This window comes from Clarias gariepinus, chromosome 11, assembly GCF_024256425.1.
Source record: "Clarias gariepinus isolate MV-2021 ecotype Netherlands chromosome 11, CGAR_prim_01v2, whole genome shotgun sequence".
Classification (NCBI taxonomy): Eukaryota; Metazoa; Chordata; class Actinopteri; order Siluriformes; family Clariidae; genus Clarias; species Clarias gariepinus.
The window spans coordinates 23,961,197-23,984,773 of NC_071110.1; the positions used below are offsets into that span (position 1 = coordinate 23,961,197).

The 23,577-nt window shown below is 41.0% G+C and overlaps 1 protein-coding gene and 1 pseudogene across 1 annotated transcript in view; both read right to left on the reverse strand.

Annotated features, from left to right (window-relative positions):
* Nucleotides 1-2,094: 2,094 nt before the first annotated feature.
* The window catches only part of sorl1 (sortilin-related receptor, L(DLR class) A repeats containing), an 86,898-nt gene continuing 65,415 nt past the window's right edge, over nucleotides 2,095-23,577 (reverse strand). Inside the window, exons 23-48 of the mRNA XM_053507264.1 lie at nucleotides 23,397-23,510; nucleotides 23,168-23,290; nucleotides 22,812-22,931; nucleotides 22,595-22,720; nucleotides 21,769-21,879; nucleotides 21,027-21,158; nucleotides 20,724-20,855; nucleotides 20,496-20,633; nucleotides 20,157-20,309; nucleotides 19,888-20,058; nucleotides 19,044-19,172; nucleotides 18,824-18,950; nucleotides 15,609-15,778; nucleotides 15,410-15,522; nucleotides 14,935-15,039; nucleotides 13,412-13,478; nucleotides 13,147-13,223; nucleotides 12,972-13,059; nucleotides 11,300-11,484; nucleotides 9,404-9,523; nucleotides 9,140-9,304; nucleotides 8,864-9,038; nucleotides 5,672-5,778; nucleotides 5,363-5,564; nucleotides 4,582-4,794; nucleotides 2,095-4,442 (exon numbers count right to left, since the gene is read on the reverse strand). Of these exons, the coding sequence (XP_053363239.1) occupies nucleotides 4,375-4,442; nucleotides 4,582-4,794; nucleotides 5,363-5,564; nucleotides 5,672-5,778; nucleotides 8,864-9,038; nucleotides 9,140-9,304; nucleotides 9,404-9,523; nucleotides 11,300-11,484; nucleotides 12,972-13,059; nucleotides 13,147-13,223; nucleotides 13,412-13,478; nucleotides 14,935-15,039; nucleotides 15,410-15,522; nucleotides 15,609-15,778; nucleotides 18,824-18,950; nucleotides 19,044-19,172; nucleotides 19,888-20,058; nucleotides 20,157-20,309; nucleotides 20,496-20,633; nucleotides 20,724-20,855; nucleotides 21,027-21,158; nucleotides 21,769-21,879; nucleotides 22,595-22,720; nucleotides 22,812-22,931; nucleotides 23,168-23,290; nucleotides 23,397-23,510 (3,431 nt within the window). The 3' untranslated portion in view covers nucleotides 2,095-4,374. The remainder of the gene's footprint in view (nucleotides 4,443-4,581; nucleotides 4,795-5,362; nucleotides 5,565-5,671; nucleotides 5,779-8,863; nucleotides 9,039-9,139; nucleotides 9,305-9,403; nucleotides 9,524-11,299; nucleotides 11,485-12,971; nucleotides 13,060-13,146; nucleotides 13,224-13,411; nucleotides 13,479-14,934; nucleotides 15,040-15,409; nucleotides 15,523-15,608; nucleotides 15,779-18,823; nucleotides 18,951-19,043; nucleotides 19,173-19,887; nucleotides 20,059-20,156; nucleotides 20,310-20,495; nucleotides 20,634-20,723; nucleotides 20,856-21,026; nucleotides 21,159-21,768; nucleotides 21,880-22,594; nucleotides 22,721-22,811; nucleotides 22,932-23,167; nucleotides 23,291-23,396; nucleotides 23,511-23,577) is intronic.
* Nucleotides 14,316-14,476, reverse strand: LOC128533745 (uncharacterized; annotated as a pseudogene).

Consider the following 23,577-nt stretch of genomic DNA (forward strand, 5'->3'; position numbering starts at 1 on the left):
TTGGATTTATAAAAAAAAGTTATGTATGTATTTATTCGATTAGTGTGCTTCAGTGTTGTTATGGAAAATAGGCTACAATGTGGTAATAGTTACTCAAGTCTGAAAAACTACTAAAAAAGAAACAACCAGTCATAACATTATGACCATTATGATAAGCGCAATATAATGGCACCTGGAAGTGGGTGGGATCTATTAGGCAATATTTTATACCTTAAGTTGATGTGTTGGAAGCAAAAAAAATAGTGCAAGAGTAAGGATTTGAGCAATTTTGACAAAAGCCGAACTGTGATGGCTAAACGACTGGGTCAGAGCAACTCCAAAACTGCAGCTCTTGTGAGATCTGCAGTGATCAGAATCTACCGAAACTGGTCCAAGGAAAGAAAACTGGTTAACCAGCATCAGCGTCATGCACGGGGAAGGTTCACTGATGCAGGTGGGAAGGTCCGTGTGTGATCCAATAGAGGAACTAGTGTAGCTCAAACTACTGATGAACTTACTGTATCTGTAGACCGGTCAGGTTGTCCATTCTGACCCATGTGTACTGGCAAAATCTCCAACAGTGGGTACATGAGCATCAAAACTGGACCAAAGAGCAATGGAAGAAGGTAGCCTGATCTACCTTCTTCCATTTTCTCCTGAAGTTCCCTTGGGACCACAAAGCATCCATATTTAGATATTTGACCCTGGAATGAATGTTTTATTTTACATCCATGTGACTGGCCGCATGTGTGTGCATTGCTTACCTGGGAAAGAGATGGCATTAGGAAGGACTATAAGGCAATATTTTGCTGGAAAGCATGTGGATGTAACTGTACTTTGACATGTAGCACACATCCCTAAACATGTACACCCTTCATTGAAACAGCATTCGCTGATGGCAGTGGCCTTTTTCGGCAGGATATCCACTACTGATGGCTTGGTGCAAAACATACCTTCAGAGATCTGGAGTCCAAACCTCTATACGCATCAGGGCTGTTTTGGTAGCACAAGAGGGACGAACTCAATGTTATGCCTGGTTTGTTTAAGTAGGCATGATTTTTTTATTTTATGAGCAGTGGGATTTTCTCTTTAAAAGATGTTTCTAATGACGGTTTTCACTGCATGCTGTTACCGAGCTGCTTTTCCCACCAACAGCGAAGCTGCAGCTGGGAAAGGTGAACATGTACTGTAGACACAGCCAAACTCATCAGAGACCTCTGCTGGTTCCCTCAGCTTTGGAGTGTTTTAACAGACGAGGTTCATTTGCATCTGAAGGGGATGTGCATAATTAGGTTTTTCTTACTAAACAAACAACAATCTTACTGTAAAAGAAAAACAAAGAACAGTTTCATGTCTCCTGTTTAACTGATTTGCGATACTTTATTAGATGGATGTCACAAGGGGCTGATTTCAGTTGCATTCAAGCCCGGGTTAACCTTCTGCACTTCTGTATATTTCTGCACTTCCCCCCGTTATAAAGAGTATATGTTACAGGATATTTATTACAGGATCTACAGCGCTCTGTTGATTGACACGTCTCCATCAGTTCAGCTATGGCGGTGTGACAGCCATCAAGCGTCCTACTCGCTACAGTCTTACTAACATACTGCCACCATGTCTGGGCTGCGGGTGGGAGTGTGACATGTGAGAATAAATAAAGGCAGGCGAGTTTAAACAAACAGAGCTGGGAAACAGGCTGTAGTGGAGGAGGAGGAGGCTGGCCTTCTGTAAACATGTCCAACTGCAGCCCAAAAGCAGCACCACCTCATGAATAAACACAAGGAACATGAGCTGAAACAAATAACAGCTGCATTTCCTCTTATTTATTCCTATCCAGCACCCCTCTCTGCTTATTTTTTCTAAATTTGCATGACCCTCGATTTCTTAATTGTGCCCCCCAGACTCCTCGAGGGTAAAGCCTTCAGGCTACCTCCCAAACCACATACTATATAACTAAATAGCACGTCAAAATACTACACCACCGCAAACTGGAGTTGGACATACTATTCGGTGGAGTACTATACGGTTTGGGACGCAGCCTAGAAATGTTGAAACGAAGCAGCTTTGACGGGAAAAAAATAATAACGTAAGCATATTGAGAGCAAGAGGAGCCGGTTTCGACAGTTTTAAAGTGTTTATTTGAGCATAAGTGGTTCTTAAAACACCTTTGAAGGTACCTCTTCACAAGATTCATGTCCGCAAAACCCTCCACAGGCAAACAGAATCAAATCAAATCAAATCCAAACATGGCTGTGCCGGATGTCTTTACTGTGCATACATAAGCATCCTATTTCACACAAAAAAAAAAAAAACAGTGGGTTTCAACATTGCAAATTTCACACATAATCACAAAGACTTACTAAGTGATGAGGACAAATATGGTTTTTGAAGGGACCGGTGGCTCAGAATTCGTCCTGGTGCTTGGGTGAAACACAATACAGCTGACACTAAGTTGCAGGCAGCTATGTATTATGTGTAGTTTGGGCTTTTTTTCCCCATGGACTAGACATGACCACACAAGTCTAACTGTTTATAATAAAGCGCGTGTGGAAGAGTTAGGAACTGAAAATTCGATAGGATTCTGAAAGTGTATCTGTGCAGTCATGTCTACTGGCGAGACAGAAAACAGTGCAGTCGGGGTTACACGTACTTCACAAAACATGGTAGGAGTTGAAGAAGAAGAAGAAAAAGAAGAAGTGAAATCACAGCTGAGTTATTGTAAGTACAGAAGGCAGACATGACGTAAACGGATAAATCAGCCCACTCGTACTGACTGCCACATGAAAATGAACAGGTCGGAATTTGGGAGAAATAAAGGTGGGCTCTGTAATCAGTGTGATTGCTTTCAACGTTTACTCAAATAATACATTTAAAAAAAAATACATTCATGAACAAAGCTTGCAAGCAATACCCGACATCGATGAGATTCAACATGTTTTTTGATTCCAAAATAATCCCAGTCAAGCTAAAATGCTGTAATATTCTCTCTGCCTTCTTGTACATTTGGCACAAGATGTAACAAAGTCCTGAATGATGTGTAGAGACAAAGCTGCTGTGCTGAATGACCGCCTCAGAGAGAGAGAGAGAGAGAAACAAAAAAAACAACACCCTAACCATTTACACAGGCTGATAACACTGGTACCATGCCCTAACACACACACACACACACACACACACACACTTCCCTGAGAACATCAAAAGACTTTTAAAATGACAGCTAATGGGAACATTGTAAAAGTTTCACCATTACTTAAGATATTTCAACGTGACCCAAAAAAAAAACAAAAAAATAAAAAAAAATAAATAAAAAAAATAAACAAAAACAAAAAAAATTAAAACAATTTTAATAGAAATCAGTGCCACTGTGGAAAAAGCTCCATATCAAATTTCAGGGAGGTTTACAGTTTTTTTTGTTTGTTTGTTTTTTTAAGCAAGCAAGCACTTATGTCAGCTTTGGAGACTAAAACATTCCCAAAAAGTGAGGAACATTTCTAAAAAATAAAAAATAACAATAAATGTATGAATCGTTCTTCAAAGCCTTACAGCATTCTATTATGCCTGAAGGGTGAGGAAAAAAATTTATATTGTAAAACACAAGGTGAGTTCACATTTTCCACAAGCAGAAAGAACATATCTATACAGGCGCTGAAGCGATATGTAGACACGTTAAAAAAAAAAAAAAAAAAAAAAGAGTAGATCTGAAGAACATCAAAATGTTAACAATGTACCGTGGGCCAAATATACACGTCTACTGACAAAGTGACACGATAAAAGAATATAGAACAATCGATTTCTGTGCAACTCTGTCAACAGCCTAAGTACCACTCTCCTTTTAAAAAATGCCATACACAAGGTCCATTTTTTTCATTTGCACATTGATATCTATATATATTTATATATTTTGTTTTGCTTTTTTTCCTCAAATTTGTATGTTTATGTGGATAGTTGATAGGTGCTTATTCAGGCTTCTTAAGCGAATGCAACGCTCCAGTGTGTTTGTGATTTGGTGGGACTGTAGGGTCTTTTCCCTGTCCATGAGCCCAGCTGACAAACCTCTTCACAGCTTGCTTCTGCTCCGATTTTTTTGTTTCCTCTTCTTAAGTCCATCACCCACAAACGATATATTATGTATATAAAAATAAGCTATTACGCATCCGAAAAAGTGCATCGTAGTTTTTTTTCCCTAAAAAATATCTCTTGTTTTTTTTTCCTTTTCTTCGTTTGTATCCTGAAATCCCAGATTATTGGGGGGGGAATTGAGGTGGGCGTGGTGGAATCAGCCGGTCAGGGTGAAGGTATACTGCAGGGATACACGTGTAAAAGGAGGTGTGACTAACAGAAGAAGAGGGGAGGGTGAGTCGGAGGAAAAGGGCATAGTGGCTCCGAAGTATGCGACTATGCTATCACCATGGGAACATCGTCTGCGAAGCCGCCAATCATGGGGTCGTCTTCGTCATCGTCTCCTTTTGGACCAAGAACAAACACCACATTGTAAAATTCAGGACAAATGTCTGAATGCCTAACAAGGTAAAATGTAAAACGTCTTGTGTGTGTGTGAGAGACAGAGTGAGCGAGTCGAAGCAGAGTGTGCACCATCCTTACCGAGCTCGTCTCCTGAGGAGAAGATAGCCGAGCCAAGGCGCGAGTTGTAGTGGCTGTTGGCGAAGGCGGTGAAGCTGTGCTGCAGGCGGCGATGCCGCACGTACAGAGCCACAAGACCTCCGCACACACACAGCAGCAGCACGAACAGCACCGGAACCACCACGGCTGCCGTGTCACCCGAATGCCCTGAATGCGCAGCTGCGTCATTGGGACCTGCAACATGCACATCGATTAGTTAAGCACTGCCTCTATTCCATTCAACAGTGCTTGTGTCAACAGTATATGTGTACATATAGTGTACACACAGTCATTACCCTAATGCTTAGACACGCAAGTAAACACACAAAACAATCAGTGAATCACTAAGCTGAATTTTAACTACTTTTGCGGTTCAGGTTGCGGCCCAGCACAGACCAGGTTGTGATATTGTTTCAGTAAAATTTTTGGCCATCGCATCCCCGACATACGAATATTTCAGTTGCGAACTTTAGCAGATATGAACGAACTGCAGTTCTACTGCGATTACTGTTTTAGTTTTTCCAAGTGTGGGGAAAGGGGACAGATTTAGTCAAGTGGATTGTTATGCTTTACATTGTATTTTCGTGTCAAAGGCGTACAAGGCATCTTTTCAAGCTATGCTTCGTCGAGAGAATCCAACTTCTTACTAAGCTCATTTACAAGTTCAACAGTTCATCCTGAAACCTACATTATGGCAAACTGTAATAAGAAGCAGCAAAAACAGGGATGGTGTGTTTGTGTGTATGTGTATGGAAGTGTGTACCTGCTCCTGAAGTTCCAAGCTCATCGTACAGCAACACGGCGGCTTCGCCACAGAGCTGGCCGTTCACCAAACAGCAAGCCCGCACTGAGAATGTATAGTTGTGGCCCACCAGCAGATTGCTGATCCTGAAGAAGGTCTCTGTGGTGTTTCCTAACGACATGGTGGAGTTACTTACGCTGTCATACACGGACACTTCGTAGCCCTGTGGATCACGGACACAGAAATAATGTTAGCATTGCCGGAGAGAGGAGTCTGCAGGGAGATTGTAGTGTGTAGGGTGTGTATGGTAGGTGAGGGGAGAGTTCGTACACGACTCTCGTTGAAAATCCGCTCCTTGACCGCCAAACTCTTCCAAAAGAGGAACACGTGGTCTTGCTCCGTAAGGATCTTGAGAGCATCTGGTGCAGGTAGAGGAACTGTAGAAGAGACAGGAGGCTGATATTAACGGATGTTTATGAGTTCTAATGCCAGCTTACATTACTTTTACAGTTGCTGTCAAAAGATTTACGAGGGGCGTTCTAGACAAACCGGGACTTGGGATGAAGTTTCTTCTGATATTCATAGAAGACTTTAAGTACAGTACAGTAATGGTACTCGACACCATAAAGGAAAACATTTGAATTTTACAAGTATTTTAAAGAAGGCCGTATGACGATCCTGGCCGAGAGGGCTCAGGGTCCACTTTGACGGATAACTTGTTTATATCTTGCAGAAGAGACGCATCTCTACACATAATCGTTTACCAACATAACTTGCACTTTACAGCTACTCGGCTGGGACATCCTGCCGCAACCGCCATATAGTCCTGACCTTTCCTGACCTCGCTTCAAGTGGTTTCCTGGTTGTTTGGGCCATTAAAGGAGTTTCAAACATGAAGCGGAAAGTCTGATCATGATTCCGTGATACTGAGAAAACGGTTTACCTTGATGGTATCCAAGCACTAGTGAAACGCTGGGATGAGTGCATTAGTGTAGCAGGGACTTTATAGCAAAATAAGGCTAGATTTTACTCTCATACCTGTGTTCGGTTACATATTTTACACAATCAAAAGTCCCGGTATGACTTGAACGTCCCTTGTAGTTTCTGCTACCAATATGGGATAAACAATATTATAAAGGTACCTGTCACATCAGCAAATTATCAAAAGAACCTGGCTTAAATCTTCTCACAGATGAACCACAAGTAAAGGAAATCTCAGCTGTCTCAAACTGCTCGCTGCATGATGCGTAGGCTAGGATTCAGCACAGCTCTAACAGCAGTCTTTGTCTCACACTCGGGCCTTGTCATCATCTATTCACAGCCGGATTATGGCACATCTATCCATAAACCGTACACAAGTGGACACCTCGTCTCAATGCATCCCTTTAGCACCTATTAATGAACTATGTAATTGGCTATTATTTAGTTCTTCTTAAAGTTCTCTTTTAACTGCTAAGTGAGAATCTGCACTTCTACACTAGCTTTAGGGCAGAACGTTCGATCGTTCATGCACTCTTGCATGCACCCACTCATCCAACACAGATGCGCACACCATACACTCTCTCTCTCTCGCTCTCTTTTTCCTTCTCTCACACATTTTTTTCCCTAAGCAGCTGGCTGATTAGTGTTTCTCGTTAAATACATCACATTTGATTGTAATGCTTCGTCTTGGTTGTTACACTAATAAAGTGAATCCTCGGCATACCAACAGCCCGACTTGGGAATTTTTGACTCGGGAAACGAAATGTTGGCTGGATTTTGCCTCGCCGCGCAAAGCAGTTTCAACATACGAGTGATCAAGCCGGTCACATGTACTTCCAGTACTTTCTGGTAGCCAGTCAAAAAAAAAAAAACACTCAATATGGTTGCAAGCAATGATGAGCGGGCCCAAGCACCCTGTGCCATCCAGATTACCCTGCGCAGATTCCAACCTGTCTGCCAATTTTTAAAAGGTTGGGGGGAAAAAAATCCTAAGGAAAACAAGAGTGTCCTGCGCACCCTATAGTGCATGGGCCCTAAATATACCTTTAACAAAACAGACATACTAAATAAAATAATAAAATGTTTTACCACTATATACAAACTATTTTTCTGTGTATGTGAATGGATTTATAGTCCCATGTCTTGTATACTGTGTGAGTGTATGCGTGTTAGGGTGCAGGAGTATTGTATCGGCTTCCCATACCAGGACTCCATTCGTGATTTGGAGAGAAAGTCTTGCGAGAGTAAAAACACCGAAATATAACTGATGAAGCAATACATTATATAAACTACACAATTAATATAAATTATTGTCAGCTTTATAAAAACCCATTATGTGGCTCTGCAACGTTATCAATAAGGAGATCAAGTGGAAAACTGAGTTACTTTTAGTTTAGTTTTTAAAGTAGCTGCTGTGAGGATGAAATATAAATTAAGGTTAAGTGAGGTTTAATGTCTTTTTTTATATATATATTTAACTTAATTTTCATGTCTTTTCTAAATGTTTTGATTGCTTTTATATGCTAAAATATAATTATAGTGTTGAAAATTGGTAATATCGGTAATATTTCTGGGTGGCTGGAATGGATTATCTGCATTTACATTATTTCTTATGGGAAAATGTGTTTCACAATATGAAATTTTCACTTAGGAACTTGCCTTAGGAACAGATTTATTTGTATGCCGAGGTACCACTGACCTGCGAATAGCCAAACTGTTCAAACTAACCATTCAGAGGTCAAACTGCTGCTTCCTGAGTTAATCATTTTGGCCTGAATTAAGTCAGAGTTTCCAATTATTCCAGAATATTATATGGTGAAACATTTTATGAGACTGATTATTTCATGAGAGCAAATGTATTTTTTTTCTTTTTTAAATGATTAACAGTTAAAGTGAACCACCTACACGTCCTGGTCCCACTTCCCCTACACTTATTAAGTTCAATAGATTTTAAGAGCTTGGTACCCAAGTTGATGGGGTTAATAATTAGACACTATGATACATTGGGATTTGCATTGGATTGAGAGCTACTGTATATCAGGCATGAGAACCATGTCCTCTAGTGGACTTTAATGTGTAATTAAGAGCTGGATTAGAAGATGAAAGCTGGTATTTGCTATTATGGCTATTAAAATGCATCCTGGGTTCTCTCAAAAACTGAGAGTTAGGTTGAGATATTATGGGTTCTGGGGGCCACATTGGGATCGGAGACGCAGTGGTGTCTTGGGCTCTTTCTGATTGTCATTTATGGTGTTGATGGGCACTGAGAGACATGTAGAGACTGAGAGACTCTAACGTGCATTGAGAGGATTGCTGCGTTTCGTTCAATGCCCTGTTCTAATGGGCCGTGAGAGGCATGTTGGGTTTCAGTAGGGATTAAGAGCCACACTGGGCTTTAATGGCCATTGAGAGATATTTGGAGCTGTAGTAGAATAGCTATTGAGTTCCACACTGGGTTTTGTTGGTGTTGAATAATATGCATGGTTCTAAATGAAATGAATGAGATCTGTGTTGGGTTTTTGTGCAAGGTTTGTTGTTCACCTGTGTTAAGCGTGTAGCTGGCCTCCTTGGTCATGTTGCGGAGGCGGACAGTGATACTGTAGCGACCGCCAGGCTCCAGTCCCTTGAGGCTGTACTCCACTGTGTTGTTCTGAGTGGTGACTTTATAATCACGCTCTGTCTTCCGCACCGTGTCCCTCAAATGCACCACATACGTCTGCACACAACCACACATGCTGCTATGACGCTACACGCCAAGGACAATTTGGAGCCCTTCGATGTCAAAATCAACAGACCAGCAGATACAGGTGCACTTACCAGAGGGGAGCTGGGGGAGTCGTACGGTGGCTGCCATTTCAGCGTAGCCTGGGTTTTATCCACTAGGACTTTATGCAGGTTGCGTGGAGGAAGCCTTTCATTAGGGATCATTTTCACTACAGCTGATTCTGACGGAGGCCCCAGATATGGTACGATCACCCGCACCTGCAAAATAAACACTAATCAACACCTCTGTACATGTGACATACTGTTTCAAGCTTGATAAACTTAGTAAGTAAAGGAAAGGTTTGGGTACTGTCATACAAGGAAGAGATACTGCTCATCGCTCTCCACGGTGACGGTTATGCTGGTGCTGGTGCTGTTCACACTGCGCGGCCGGCGGTAAAGATCCAAGAAGGATGTGGCATAGAACACGCCGTATATCTACAAACATATACAAACCGTCATTACTACAAAATGAAAAAATCATAACCTTTTAAAAAAAAAAAAAAAAAAAAAAAAAAAACAGCTATCACTGCACTCTTCTTTCATGAAAATCACACGTGGCTGCATATTTTTGAAAAACCTGCTGTTCAGAAATATATTTGTTCTTAAAAGTTCTATCGATATTTTTCAACCTCACTAATTCAGGCTGTGATATTGAAATTTCCTATAATTTAGGTATTATAAATACCTATAAGATTGATAAAATCCCCCAGTAATCAAATTAAAATGCAGAAAAAAAAATTTTTCAATATTTTTTATGCATTTCATGTCATTCAACATGCTATTCTGCTTTTGAGGAAATTAGGAACTGTTATACCTAAATAATAGTACCTTTGTATGCAGAAAGAGTTACTCTACCAACATGTGTGATTTGAACAACCGGGATCAGTTAATTTAAAAGCACAAGCACTCGTTTTTGCAATGCATGTTGGACAAAACCTGATTTATCTGGGGGTTTTATTTTATCTTTCCCAGAATCTGACAGGTTTTCCCACACAACCATACACATACATCACTATGTTTCTTTTAATACTGTCATAGTTACTAGCTCTGAATATCTCCCTAGCCAAATAACAAGCGCCGATTGAAGCGGGAAGAGACGTACTTGCTTTTGGCAGATCTTAAAAAAATAATAATAATAAAATCCCATGACTTGAATAGGGATATCTTTAGATATATTGGCTGTTGTTTTATTAAATGGTGATTATCCTAATAATAAATAATGTAGGAATCATGAAGAATTATAAACATGGTCTATTGCCAATGCTGACGCTGCTTTTAGCTTGTTTTTTATTAAGGGTCATCATGTGACTGCGAAGAAAAAGCCAAAGCCAGTGCTGGGAAGCTGTTTATCACAGTTCTCAGCGATGTCTATGTTTACATGGTTTCTTTTGAAGATGTGCATTTGATCACCTGTTTAAATATCATGTGGGAAAGAAAGTGAAAACTACAAATAAGCAACAACAAGAATAAAAAAAAATTAACCGTTCTATAGCTTCACTACTCTTTCTTACTGTTTTACAGTATTAAGCATGCAGAAGTCTGGCTGCAGAGATACGCTTGTAGAGAGCCGAGCAAAACCTGTGAACTCTGGACAACCTCGAGGCTTCTCAGATTTTTTATTTCATTTTTTTTTTTTGCTGTTCTTACTGCTGAGCTTAGCGCAATGAAAAACAGCATCTCATAAAAAAGATCTTTTTTTTTTTTAACTGAGGATTATGTGAAAGCTGTTTTATGTGAATCGCCTCATACCCCGGAATTTTTTTCTATCCACCAATATATGAAAAGCTTAAAAACGGATTCTATAAGCTCCATGTGACAGAGAGATGTAGACATTTCTATAAAATATTCGGCTCTAAGCAAAACAAACCGCCAACATTTTTTGTGTGTGTGTGTGTGTGTGTGTGTGTGTGTGTGTGTGTGTGTGTGTGTGTGTGTGTGCGCCTATGGGCATGTTTTAAATCTTGATGGCGACCAAATGTCTCCCTGCCAGCAAGGATAGGAATAGCCTCCTCTTCTGATGTGTGCATTTTTTATTTATATTTTATATTAAAAAAAGTTTTCTTTTTTAATTTACTGAGGTAAAGGTTAGGTTTAAGTTTAGCATATTATTAATTAGGTCAAAGGACCGGCTTTACAGGGACCGTGTGTGTGTGTGTGTGTGTGTGTGTGTGTGTGTGTGTGCGAAAATGTGTAAGTGTGTATATACTATACCTGTGCCTGGGGTCCAGTCCAGCTGCAGTCCACAGCGGTTTGATTGAGCGCCCGGGCTTTGAGCAGAGGTTGTCCTGGCTGTGTTCCTGTTGTCTTGAGGCGTGACAGAGCAGTGGGACTGTCTCCAACAGTGGTATGTGCCCACACAGCCACCTCATACTCTGTCCCCGCTGTCAGATTAGTGGCTGTTTGACATAACCATCACATTAATATACATCTATATCTATCTATCTATCTATCTATCTATCTATCTATCTATCTATCTATCTATATATATATATATATTTCTCTCTCTCTACATACACACACTTTTTTTTAAAAGAGAGAGAAAGAACTAAATTAAGGTCTGTCAGGGGCTGTGCGCTGAGACTAATCAGTGCAGGGTGAGAAGTATCCTGTATGCTTCATTCATTCTGTCATTTTATCTCAGTAGTCTGCATAGTATCTAAAGCTCTTTCCTGAGTACACTGAGCATGATGGAGGAATACGTCCTGAAAGGAATCCCATTTTTTTCCCACAGGGAACCCTATGCACTTCCATACACTCATTCAAACTAGGGGCATTAATAATTTTTGACCCAAGACCGACTGGTCCAGACAACATTTGGCACAGGTTTTACACCATCTCCCCCCCTCTGATGCAACCCCTCTTATTTTATCCGGGCTTGGGACTGGCACCGCGTCCAGTGGCTGGGGTTTGGGCATTGGGTGGGAATCGATCCCGGGCCTTCCGCATGGTAGGTGAGAAACAGGCGTATACAGAGTACTTAACACATTGTATATTTAAATGACTTGAATAGTTCTCCAGGGTTTCTAAAAGACGTTTTTTGGATTTTATTTTTTAGTCCATTCCCTGTATCTGACCGATTTTGGAGGGATGTTTTCAAGCAAATATTTAAAAAAATATATATACATATCTAGCCTAACCTATACACCAGTGAGAAACAGGTGCAGGTGATTTGGCCAGTGGTTCATCATTTACACTATACTGATGATGGTAAATGCTGAGTGGTTGGAACAGACGAGAGGGGAAATGAGGTTGCTGCTGAGGTTTTTACATACAGTAAACAAGCAATTTTTTGATTGTATCTTTAGGCACTTTGTAGCCTGTCTGTGTAAAATGTTTGTTCCCATTTCATTCATTTAATTTTATATAATATAATAAAAAGAAATTGGGGCCTGGATCACAACTTTTGCACTATACTGTTTTAAAATGTGTCTTTATGCCCCAGAGGGTGTGTCATGCACAGCTTGTTCAATACCAAACACACTTGACTGCGCTTGTGTAAGGCTTGATGAACAGCAGAACCGGAAGCCTTGGATAAACCGCTGTTCTATGTGTAATTCATTACCGTCAATAAGGCTATCAATAAATGATGAATTTCTATATTAGTGAAGTCACACACAAGAAATTGGCACTCGTTCATTCATCTTCAGTTATCTGTTTATCCTGTTCAGAGTCACAGCTGATCAGAAGCCTGTACGAGAAACACTAGACATGAGACAGTGCACACACACTCACCTCACACACAGAAGAGATTGGTATATGTATAAACACAATTTTTTTTCGTGTTTTGGAGAAAAATGGACAACTCGAAAGCAATCAATAACCCAGAATGAACATGATGGAGTCAGTATTAGCATTAAGGTTATGGTAGGATCACCGGCTGTACCTGTAAGAGTATCTCGAACTGTATAGTTCCGGTTTTCTTTCACATGCTTATCGAAAACCCAAGACAGCACCACCACATAGTATTCAGCCTGGGAAAACAATAAAGACAAGGGTTAAAAAGGAAAGGACTTAAATAATGTAGAACAAAGTACCAAGGAACAACCACGTTTGCTCACCTTATAGCCAGAGCTGATGGCAAGTTTCGCCGTGTCGTCTGCGATGCTTATGATGTTTGTAACCGGAGAAGCCAAAGCTAAAATTAAAACAGGAACAAATCTGTTCACATTCGCAACGCACTACAAGCAGCAAGCGAAATGTCTGCTTTAATTTCAAATTATTCACATTGAAAGCAAAATGAGGGAGAATGAGTGGTTGTTATTGAAGCTGGTATTTTTGTAGGACTACACAAAGATTTCAAAGTTAAAATCTGTAGTAGATTACCTTTCTGAGGAGTGATGGATTTGATTTCTGTCCAGTTGCCTACTCCTCTGCTGGTGACTGCAGCAACCTGAGAGAGAGAGAGAGAGAGAGAGAGAGAGAGAGAGAGAGAGAGAGACTTATAGTTGGGTATTGATAGTATCTTTGTAGCGTCATATTTTTCAAGGTGCAACAATGTGATTTCCCTTCTCTGCACACTGCATGTGTAAAATGGAAGAAATAAAAATAAATAAAAATCATGGCTGCATTTATAGAACAGCAATCAGTCATTAACATTACAAAAACCCTAGGTTTTAGGTTCCCTTGTGCCTCCAGGGCGTGGCTCTGTAGGACGTCTGGGGGTGTGCATCCCACGCGTGCATGCATCCCACGCGTGCTCAATCGGATTGGAAGCTGTAGAATTTGAAGGCCAGTTCAACAACCTTGAACTTTTTGTCTGCTGGGCGCCGTAGGTAGCAGACTGTGATGCACTGGGTGTTCTGATACCTTTTCCATCTGCATTGGCTTTACATTACTTTGGGCCACTTGGGTTTAGATGGGCCATTTATGATGCTTATGATCCTTTCACCATTTTTTTTGGTATGTGATTGATAATCAATGTTCTCCAATTCCCTGGTGGTGGTGTTGATGTTATAGCTGATAAACGTATATGGCATTTGGTAGACGTCCTTATCCAAAAAAATGCATTTATTTCATTTAGTGAGCATTTGAGGATCAAAGCAAAAGCAATGTCATTTTGACAGTGCTCGAATTTAATGTACATTGTTCACACTGTGGATACCAGGGGTCAGAGCGGAGGGTAAACCATTTTACGGTGCCCCTGGAGCAGCGGGTTAAGGGCCCGACAGTGGCCAACAGAACTGCCAACCTTCCGATCAGTAACGAAGAGCCTTAACACCCCCCATAAAAAGAATACACTGTTCTTGGAGATACTGCAATACTAGGTTTTAGCTCTTTAGTCTAAAAATCCATTTAATGCACGGTCCACGTATGGGGGACGTATCAGATATTAAATCGATAAGAACAGATACTACACTCGATTATGGCCAAAAATCTCGGTAAAGCTTATGCACTTTGGATCAGTAGTCCAACGTGTTAAGCACTGAGCTACCACTGTCCCATAGACGGGATGTCTTTTTCCTGTGTCAGAGCTTGTAAACCTCATAAAAAAGCTATGGGCTGTGTGGCCACTCGTACAGTAACACTATAGTGAACTTAAATAATTCGTGCAACGTTCTGGAATTAAACATCTGCACTTTTGAAGCAAATGTCATGTCTGAATATTAACGTAGAGCCAGTAGAGATATCCACTAATATAAAAGTTGACACGGTGCTCGTCACACTGTAAACGTAGAAGGACCTGCTAGTTCAGACAACGAGCTGAAATTTAGTGTTTGTTTGTTTGTGTGTGTGTGTGTGTGTGTGTGTGTGTGTGTGTGTGTGTGTGTGTGTGTGTGTGTTGGGGGCGCTGTGTTCACCTTGTACACAGCATGATTTAAAGTCTTGGTCACTGAGCTGATTCTTACCCTGAACCTGTAGAGGGTGCTGGCCTGCAAACTCTTAACCTCAGTTCTGGTGCTTGAACTTCTCTGGGAAAACCACTCCGAACTGCCCTTCTCACTGTACTCCACCTGGTCATCACACACACACACACACACACACACACACATTGTAATTTGATTAATCAGTTTTAAATTAAATATATACACTCGAGTGTTTTTCATAACCTAATTTCCATCCATCACATTTGTAGACTACATAAAAAAAATCAATAAGCTATGTAAAATTTAGTAAATGTTTTATTAATAATAATAATAATAATTAGACCACTAACGTTGTCGAAAGTCTAAGTTTTTCAATAAGCTATTCTCTTAGTTAAAAGGTTCATTTGCTTGCTTTGTCTTTCCCAGTGTACACCTTGCTTAATTTATTACTCTCAGAATAAAAGGAACAGTAGTAAGGCCAAAAAAGAAAAATGTGAAAACGAGGAATGAAACTCACAATGTACTCTCTGATGAAGCCGTGAGCATTAGCTGGAGGACTCCAGGAGCACAGCACTGTGCCGTCCTCGGCGTTATCACAGCTTAGCTGCAAAGCCTGAGGAGGATCAGGCACTGAAACACACAAACACATGTCAGAAGTTATACTTTATTCTGCTTCCAGGCTTGCAGTTTGTGAGATGGTGAGGCGCGTCACTCACAGCCCTCTGGCGTCCGCAGCGTGAGCACCTCGTTGGTCTTGTGCTGCTTGCTGAGGCACTGCGTCACCACTTTTACCTGGTAGGTGGTGTCTGGCCTTAGCACGTTTAGGGTATAACTGCTTTTGTTGCTGTGTGTGTCCATTGTCGTCCACTGCTGAGTCCCTACCAGCCTGGGACAGAAAAAAAAAAATGATAATAATCACAGATGAGTGAAACAGGATTTGACATATCATACTCATGGTGAAACTCCAAGGCAATAATCATCTACTATTGTAGAAAATAAAAATGTTATACAGGTAGTCCGCAACTTATGAACATTCAAGTTACCAGGGGTGACTCAGTGGTTAAGGCATTGGACTACGGTTCGGAAGATCCCAGGTTCAAATCCCACAACCACCAAGTTGCCACTGTTGGGCCCTTGAGCAAGACCCTTAACCCCTTAACAGCTCGGTTGCGTAATGAGATAAAAAAAAAAAAAAAAAAAAAAGTAAGTCACTCTGGATAAGAGAGTCTGCCAAATACCTAAATGTAAATGTACGTTAAGATTTTCCGCAGATCTGAATGGACTGAGGTTTTACGAACATTCTTAGATGCGAACAAATCAGGGAAGTAGCCCACGTGTGTTTGACAAAAAATAGACACTGCAGTGCAAGATTTTTACAGTCCAATATTTACAATTATATACAATATTTTCAGTGTGTAAGTCAATGTGTAAAATGTATAAAGTCCGGTATATTGTATGTGTGAGAAATGAGTCGGCCTCACTGGTTTCAATGAAACAGCCAAGAAGCGTGATAATACAAAATGGCTGTCCTGTAAAGCTGTCCCGATGGTGAATAATCCAAATTTAAAAGAATCCTTAACCAAACAGAATTCACAGTCCAATAGAGTGGAAAACAGCTCTGAGACAGGGATTCCCCTTGTGATTTAAAGGCGCAGAGACAACACTGTTACATTTGACGTGCGAGATTCATTTCCTTAGGTGCGGTTACGGTTTCTGCCACATGATGGCAGTGTGGGGAAAGGGAACATAGATTTAATTAGATTTAGTAGATTTGTATGCTTTACATTGTATATTCATGTCAAAGGTGGCTATGACACACTTTGTCAGACTTAAAAACAAATCTGACTTACAAACATGCTCCCAGAAGCGAACTGGTTTGTAAGTTGAGGACTTCCTGTATGAACAATGGTTAGAAAACACAAACTCACTAAAATTTATACTAATGGATACTTGGAGGCAAGTACTTTTGCACTTTTACTCAAGTGGAAATTTAAATGGAACACTTTTATAGGGCTGCAACAACGAATCGATAAAATAACTATTACTAAAAGTGTTGGCAACGAATTTCATAATCGATTCGTTGTGTGGCGCAACACAGAGACATTTGATTATTACATTTTTATTTTTTATTTTGTGTCTGTATGCGTGTGTGTACAGTGAGTGTGGAAAGAAAGAGTTTCATTAGAATGTTCTCTCTCTGCTCAAGGCTTAGGCTGCTCTTTGCCTGCTGTGTGTGTGTGTGTGTGTGTGTGTGTGTGTGTGTGTGTGTGTGTGTGTGTGTTCTCCTACTTTCACCTTCACAGACACACTCTTTCTGTCTGCTCTACACAGAAACACTGCTGTGTCGAGATTCATTTCAAAGGTAAAGTGCAGGTTAATTTGTTTTATTTTTACTCAACAGCAGTGATTCCGTTAGTGTGTTTTTAAAATTTCATCTGGTTTTCGAGTGTTTTGGAATACGAGCCGCTTCCGGAACAAATTCTGCTCGTATTCCAAGGTTCCACTGTATATATTCGGCAGATGTAAAGCATAGATGTCTTATTTATGTACTTGTTCACCACTGATCATTAAATACTATACAACAGTTAGCATCGACAAAGCAATCTGATTGGAATGAAAAGGCATTCAGGCACTAATTGGAGTGTGGGGCAAGTGATCATAGCTACATAGCGCACTAGCTTTCCATTTACACAAAGCTATTTGGAACCCAACCCAAGTTTATATTCTAAAAGCCGAATAAGTGAAAATATAAAGAACTTTTTTTACAGGACTGTCCACCATGGTTTATACTCCTGATATTTTGGCTACACTGTATTAGTAAGAATTAAAAAAATAATAATTTCCCCCAGGTTAATTACACTAACTGTTGGTCGCCAGCTGCATGACGGCCGTACTGATATCCAGTATAACGGCACTCCCGCTCATTTAATATTGCATAATTGAACTGTTGCCCTTTGAACCAAAAAGTAAGTGGTGGATTCAGTAGATCTGAGGTTGAAGTCTGAGGTTTACACCTACTCCTAGAATTAACCAAATTCATTATTCATATGATGTCATGCGCAGGTTAGTACAAACATTAGCAAAAAACTGGGCAAAAGTCAGTGGCTGGGATTGATATTCATAGATGTATAGACTTCTTTAAAACATTTGTTTTACTGTTTTTAATGTTTTAAGTGTCTCATAACACGTATCTCGTCTCATCTATAGACTTTACGGAAATTCATTCACGAGACAGTTCATCACTTGAATGGTTTGACTTGAACGCCACCTGAATTATTTATTATTTACTCCATTAAAGGATTGTTATACTTCAGTTGTCACTCAAACACATTATCATAGCAACATTTTTTCCTTTTTATAGACCTTATTTTTTTCTTCTCTCTCTACTCCATGTTATTATATTACATCTTGTATTTTGATCAGTGTTCTCCGTGCACTTTTATTTCATGCATATGTGTCTTGACATACTGTACAAACAATAAATAAACGAGCCTTGCCTCGGAAACGGATGGAAAAGTAAACGCAGGCTAAAAAGCGACGTTGTTGGCAGTAAAAGTCGTTTGGGCTAAAGGTAATTTTTCATCCAAACCCATGAAATATATTAAACGTACTGAATACATCTTACTGTTAAATGCCACTTTGTGATGTCGGTGTGTTTTAAACGCAGCAGATATGCTAATTATGGCCAGCAGGTGTCGCTAAACATACACATCGATAACAGTAATGGAAGTCCTCGAGGGACTCATTTAAGAAAATATCAAATACCAGGGTCATAATTTAAATGTGTGCAATAATTATCAGCATGTTTATTACAACCAGAGAGTCTGAAAAGAGTACATTTTGAGAACCACTGGATTAACTCTTTTCAACACATTTCAGAGTGGAAGACCATACGTGTGAGGTGAGGTGTAAGATTAAGGACGTATAATACCTGTAGTAGATGAGGAAGGAACAGGAGGAGGGCGGCATGTTTTTGGGCCGGGACCAGGTGAGTGTGACGGTACCGGAGAAGTCTGCGTGCCACTGCAGGTTCTGGACTTTATACACCAGCTGGTCAGCTGATGAGCAGAAACCAAAGACAGGATTTAAACCAGCTGGAACCACAACACAAGTGTATTTAATGGGGATAAAATATGTATGGGCTTTCTCACCGGTGCAGTTATCCTCATCACTGTGGTCTGAGCAGTCTAAGAAGCCATCACATCTTTCACTCTCCAGTACACATGCCTCCCGGTCAGCACACAGTGTCCCATTCACACACACCAGAGACTCACGCGTGGCTAAACAAAGAGCAGAAAGATCGACAGAGATTTTTATATATATATAAAACATCAATCACAGAAATACTAGGGAATTGTCTGTGAGGTCGTGCATGTTCTAATGAGTGGGAAATTGACCAAAAAAAACCCTCATTCCTTTATCCCTTTAAGGTTCTGAACAAGTTTTCGGTAGAGCACATTTGTTATCTTGGAAAAACGTATCGAACTGGCCCTGATTGAGCCATCTCTACCACTCGGTTGAGATAAACTATGCTCAAGTAAACACTAGATGTCTCTGTGTTTTTACTGTTAATAGTATCAGATGCTTAGCAGTACAGTATAAAGTGGTAAATACAGTCATGTTCAAAAGTTAGTGTCCCCTCTTTTAATTCTGCTTTTGTTTAAAAACAATCATCTGATCAGAGTGGGACTTGGCAAATACAACGTCAGATAAACAACAGATGATTACTATGTTGTTTTTACATATAATTAAACACAGAATTAAAAGAGCGGGTAATAACTTTTAAAAATGACTGTAAATTTTTTTTTACATTAATTGGTATTATTGATGAAGAAATGGAATGAAAAATAATCCAATGTTTTAATTATAGAATGTCACCAACACGTACACGTGTTTTTTTTAACAACTTATGCAAAGTAAACAGCCCACAAGTGCTCCCTGTGCTAGTTGTTACTGTAGAAACATAATTGTGTGGTAGCGAAGGTGGACACTTACGACAGCCAGACTCGTCGGAGTTGTCTTGGCAGTTCTGGTGGCCATCGCAACGCTGCCATTGTGGGATGCATGTGGGCGGCTTACGACATAGGAACTGCCCTCTGGAACAACGGCCAGTCGGGTCAGGGGCACGAGTGGACATGGGCATCTGAGTCACCGAGCTGTTGGAGGCTAAAACACACACACACACACATTTGAGTAAGACACACAGGCAGCAATGATGAGGTATGAGTGGGAGAGAGTGAGTGCAGGAGTCAGGACTGGGCTACCTGTTGGGCAGCCCACTTCATCGCTGCCATCAGGACAATCAGCATAGCCATCACACACCCAGTTATTCACTATACATGCTCCAGAGCCACAGTGGAAACGGTTAGGGGCACAAGTGGCAGGGCCCGGGGCACTAGTATGGGGAGAGAGTCCATCTAGAAGCACGAACAAACACATTAATAATAATTACAGGGATTAAAATAACATTCACTGGCCTCCTTTAATAGGAACTGAGGAAGACCTGCTTAAGTATAGCATGAAACCAAAATCTTAACAGAACTTAAACAGAAACAGGGTGTGTTCATTTCATTAGGTGAAAGACAGGTCCAAAGACTACATACCTGTGCATTGTGCCTCATCAGACCAGTCTCCGCAGTCATTCTCACCATCACACTTCCACCACGTGGGCACACAACGCCCATTCTTACACTCATACTGGAAGTAACGTGAACAGCCCGGCTCCTCTGTGGCTGAACCCGCTGAGAGAGAGAATCCAGAACTCAGGGCCAAATCCCACACCACTACACTACAAGCAGTAATTTAGGGTTGATTAACAGGATGGCACTTACCACAGTTTGCCTCGTCTGAGTAGTCGCCACAGTCGTCCATGCCATCACACTTCCAGTCCAGGCTCACGCACATGCCGTTGGAGCACTGGAAATTGTAGGCGTCGCATTTCTTCTCAAATTCGGGATGCGTGGCTGATGCCGGGACATGAACAGGGAGATCGGATTAATTCCGTATTGATATCAGATGATTATCCAGCTGGATTTACTCAGTGCAACTTTTAACATCCAATTAACATGCGAGAATAAAATAGAAAAACATGGATTGCAAAAGTAGGAAGCACCAATGCAAACAACTGGACTCACAGCAGCCGGCGTAAGCAGCGTCTTCATCCGAGCCGTCGGAACAGTGCTTCGTACCATCGCACACCAGCGACTGGAAGAGACACTGAGCTCGGTTCCTACACACAAACTCCATGTAGCGTGTGCACAGCGGATCTGTCAGAACACACATATCGGGTTTGAAATATACCATCTATGCAGCAGGAAAAAAAAGTAATAATAATAAAAAAAAAACATTTTATTTGTTTATTCCTCTTATTCAACAGCAATGTGCATTTTTTTTTTAAAGGGTGTAAAATAAAGACCCAAATACAATATCCTTAGTTCTAATGAGTGGGAAATTGACAAAAAAAAAAAAAAACTTTTTCCTTTATCCCTTCAAAGTTCTGAACAACTTTTCGGTAGAGCACATTTGTTATCTTGGAAAAACGTATCGAACTGGCCCTGATTGAGCCATCTCTACCACTCGGTTGAGATAAACCATGCTCAAGTAAACACTAGATGTCTCTGTGTTTTTACTGTAAATAGTATCAGATGCTTAGCAGTACAGTATAAAGTGGTAAATACAGTCATGTTCAAAAGTTAGTGCCCCCTCTTTTAATTCTGCTTTTGTTTAAAAACAATCATCTGATCAGAGTGGGACTTGGCAAATACAACGTCAGATAAACAACAGATGATTACTATGTTGAAAAAAAAAGTAGTAATAATAATTTAAAAAAATATGTAAATAATGCACCAATGCTCATGTGCACACTGAAATACTAACCACAGTGTTGCTCGTCAGCGCCTCCTGGGCATTCCTCTACGCCATTACAGTGGGAGCTGGCAGGTAAGCACGTGCCGTTAGAACACAGGAAGCCGTTACAATGATCTCCTTCTGTAAGGTAAAACATAAGGTACTTCCATACGTGTCTGACTGGACAGGTCAAAGTTCAAACAGCACAATGCCACCTGATGCAGAAAATAGACTCATACGTCAGACGTCTGGTGTGTTGAGTTTTCTGCTGTTTTAATGCATTACAAAATCTTTTCTTCACTAATCAAAGCAAACCCATGTACATTTTCTGATTTTCTTGTTTCTGCCAGCATTCTTTGCACTTTGATTATTTCCGTAGGGTGTCATTTTTATTTCATCAGATTTTCCCTTTCAACCGTTAGTTAAAATTCTTATCACAGAGCAGACTTTTTCCTCGTCATTATCGCTGGCCTTTTGATTAACCAGCTCATTAATTGCAATGCCTTGCTGACTAAAGGTTTAAAAATGTCTTCAATTAGGCTTTTCATCAGTGTATTTAAGGCACAGCGAATATGAGTTGTTCATCCAAAAGCCTGATTGAAAAAAACGGACATCATCGCATGCTGTAATTATAACACAGACGCTTTTACTGCCGTCGCTCTCATTGTCTATAATGTTGGTTGTCAGAACCGTAATGTCTGCAAATGTACACCGCTGGCTCCCTAAAACATCCTGCCTCAATATGTTATATTATATAGTGCACCACAAAGGAGGTTAGTTAGGGTTAGGGCACTTGGTCGGCCATTTAACAAAGATCAAGGTGTGTGTGTGTGGATGTGTTTCATCAGCGACTGACCACAGTGACTGGGTTCCTCGTCGGAGCCATCCTGACAGTCATCATCACCGTCACAAACCCAGCGCTGAGGAATGCAGTGACCTGTGTGACACTGGAAACTGCTGCTCTCGCATGTGTGATGGCCCACTGTGGAAGTGTGTGAGAGGGGAAAAAGCAATGAGAAGGCGCGCGTCAGTACCATGTCGTCTCACTGAGGTAGCACGCCGCGTGTTCTCACCAGTGCAGTTGGCTTCGTCGGACCAGTCCCGGCAGTCGTTATCGCCGTCACAGCGCCAGGCGTCACGGATACACACTCCTCTCGCACATGTGAACTCGGCAGGCCCACACTGATGAGAGTCTGCAACAACATACAGCGTGGCTAACAATATTACCACCGACACTAAACACACCTCGACACACATACAGGCTCAATCACACACACTACTTATGAAATAAAGCATTGACGCCTAACAATATAAAAAAATATATATGACAAGCATGCAATTTTACACACTTCATGTGATCATATTGCGCAGCCCTAACTCGAATTTGTTCCAACGGCCCTTACACACACACACTCGTTCACAAGCTCACCGCAGTGCTCTTCGTCGCTGTTGTCACCACAATCGTCCTCGTGATCACACTTGAAAGCCATAGGGATGCACGAGCCTGAAGCTACACAGCGGAACTGCACGGACGGATCGCACGAAGTAGTGGCTGCGAAAACACAGAGAAAACTGTAAACCCCGGGAACCAGAGGTGGAGGCGAGACGGCTCTATCTGAGCGGTAGATCTGTGCAGGGCTAGGGCGGCTGTCACTCACGGCATTCCTGCTCGTCGCTCATATCTCCACAGTCGTTGTCGCTGTCGCACTTCCAGATGCTGCTGATGCACTTGCCGTTTGAGCAGCGGTACTGGTTCGGCAAACAAGTGTGCTCTGTCGAGCAGAAGAGACAGAATAAATGGGATTAAAAAAAAACAATTAGTTAGTCCCAACTGAGTAA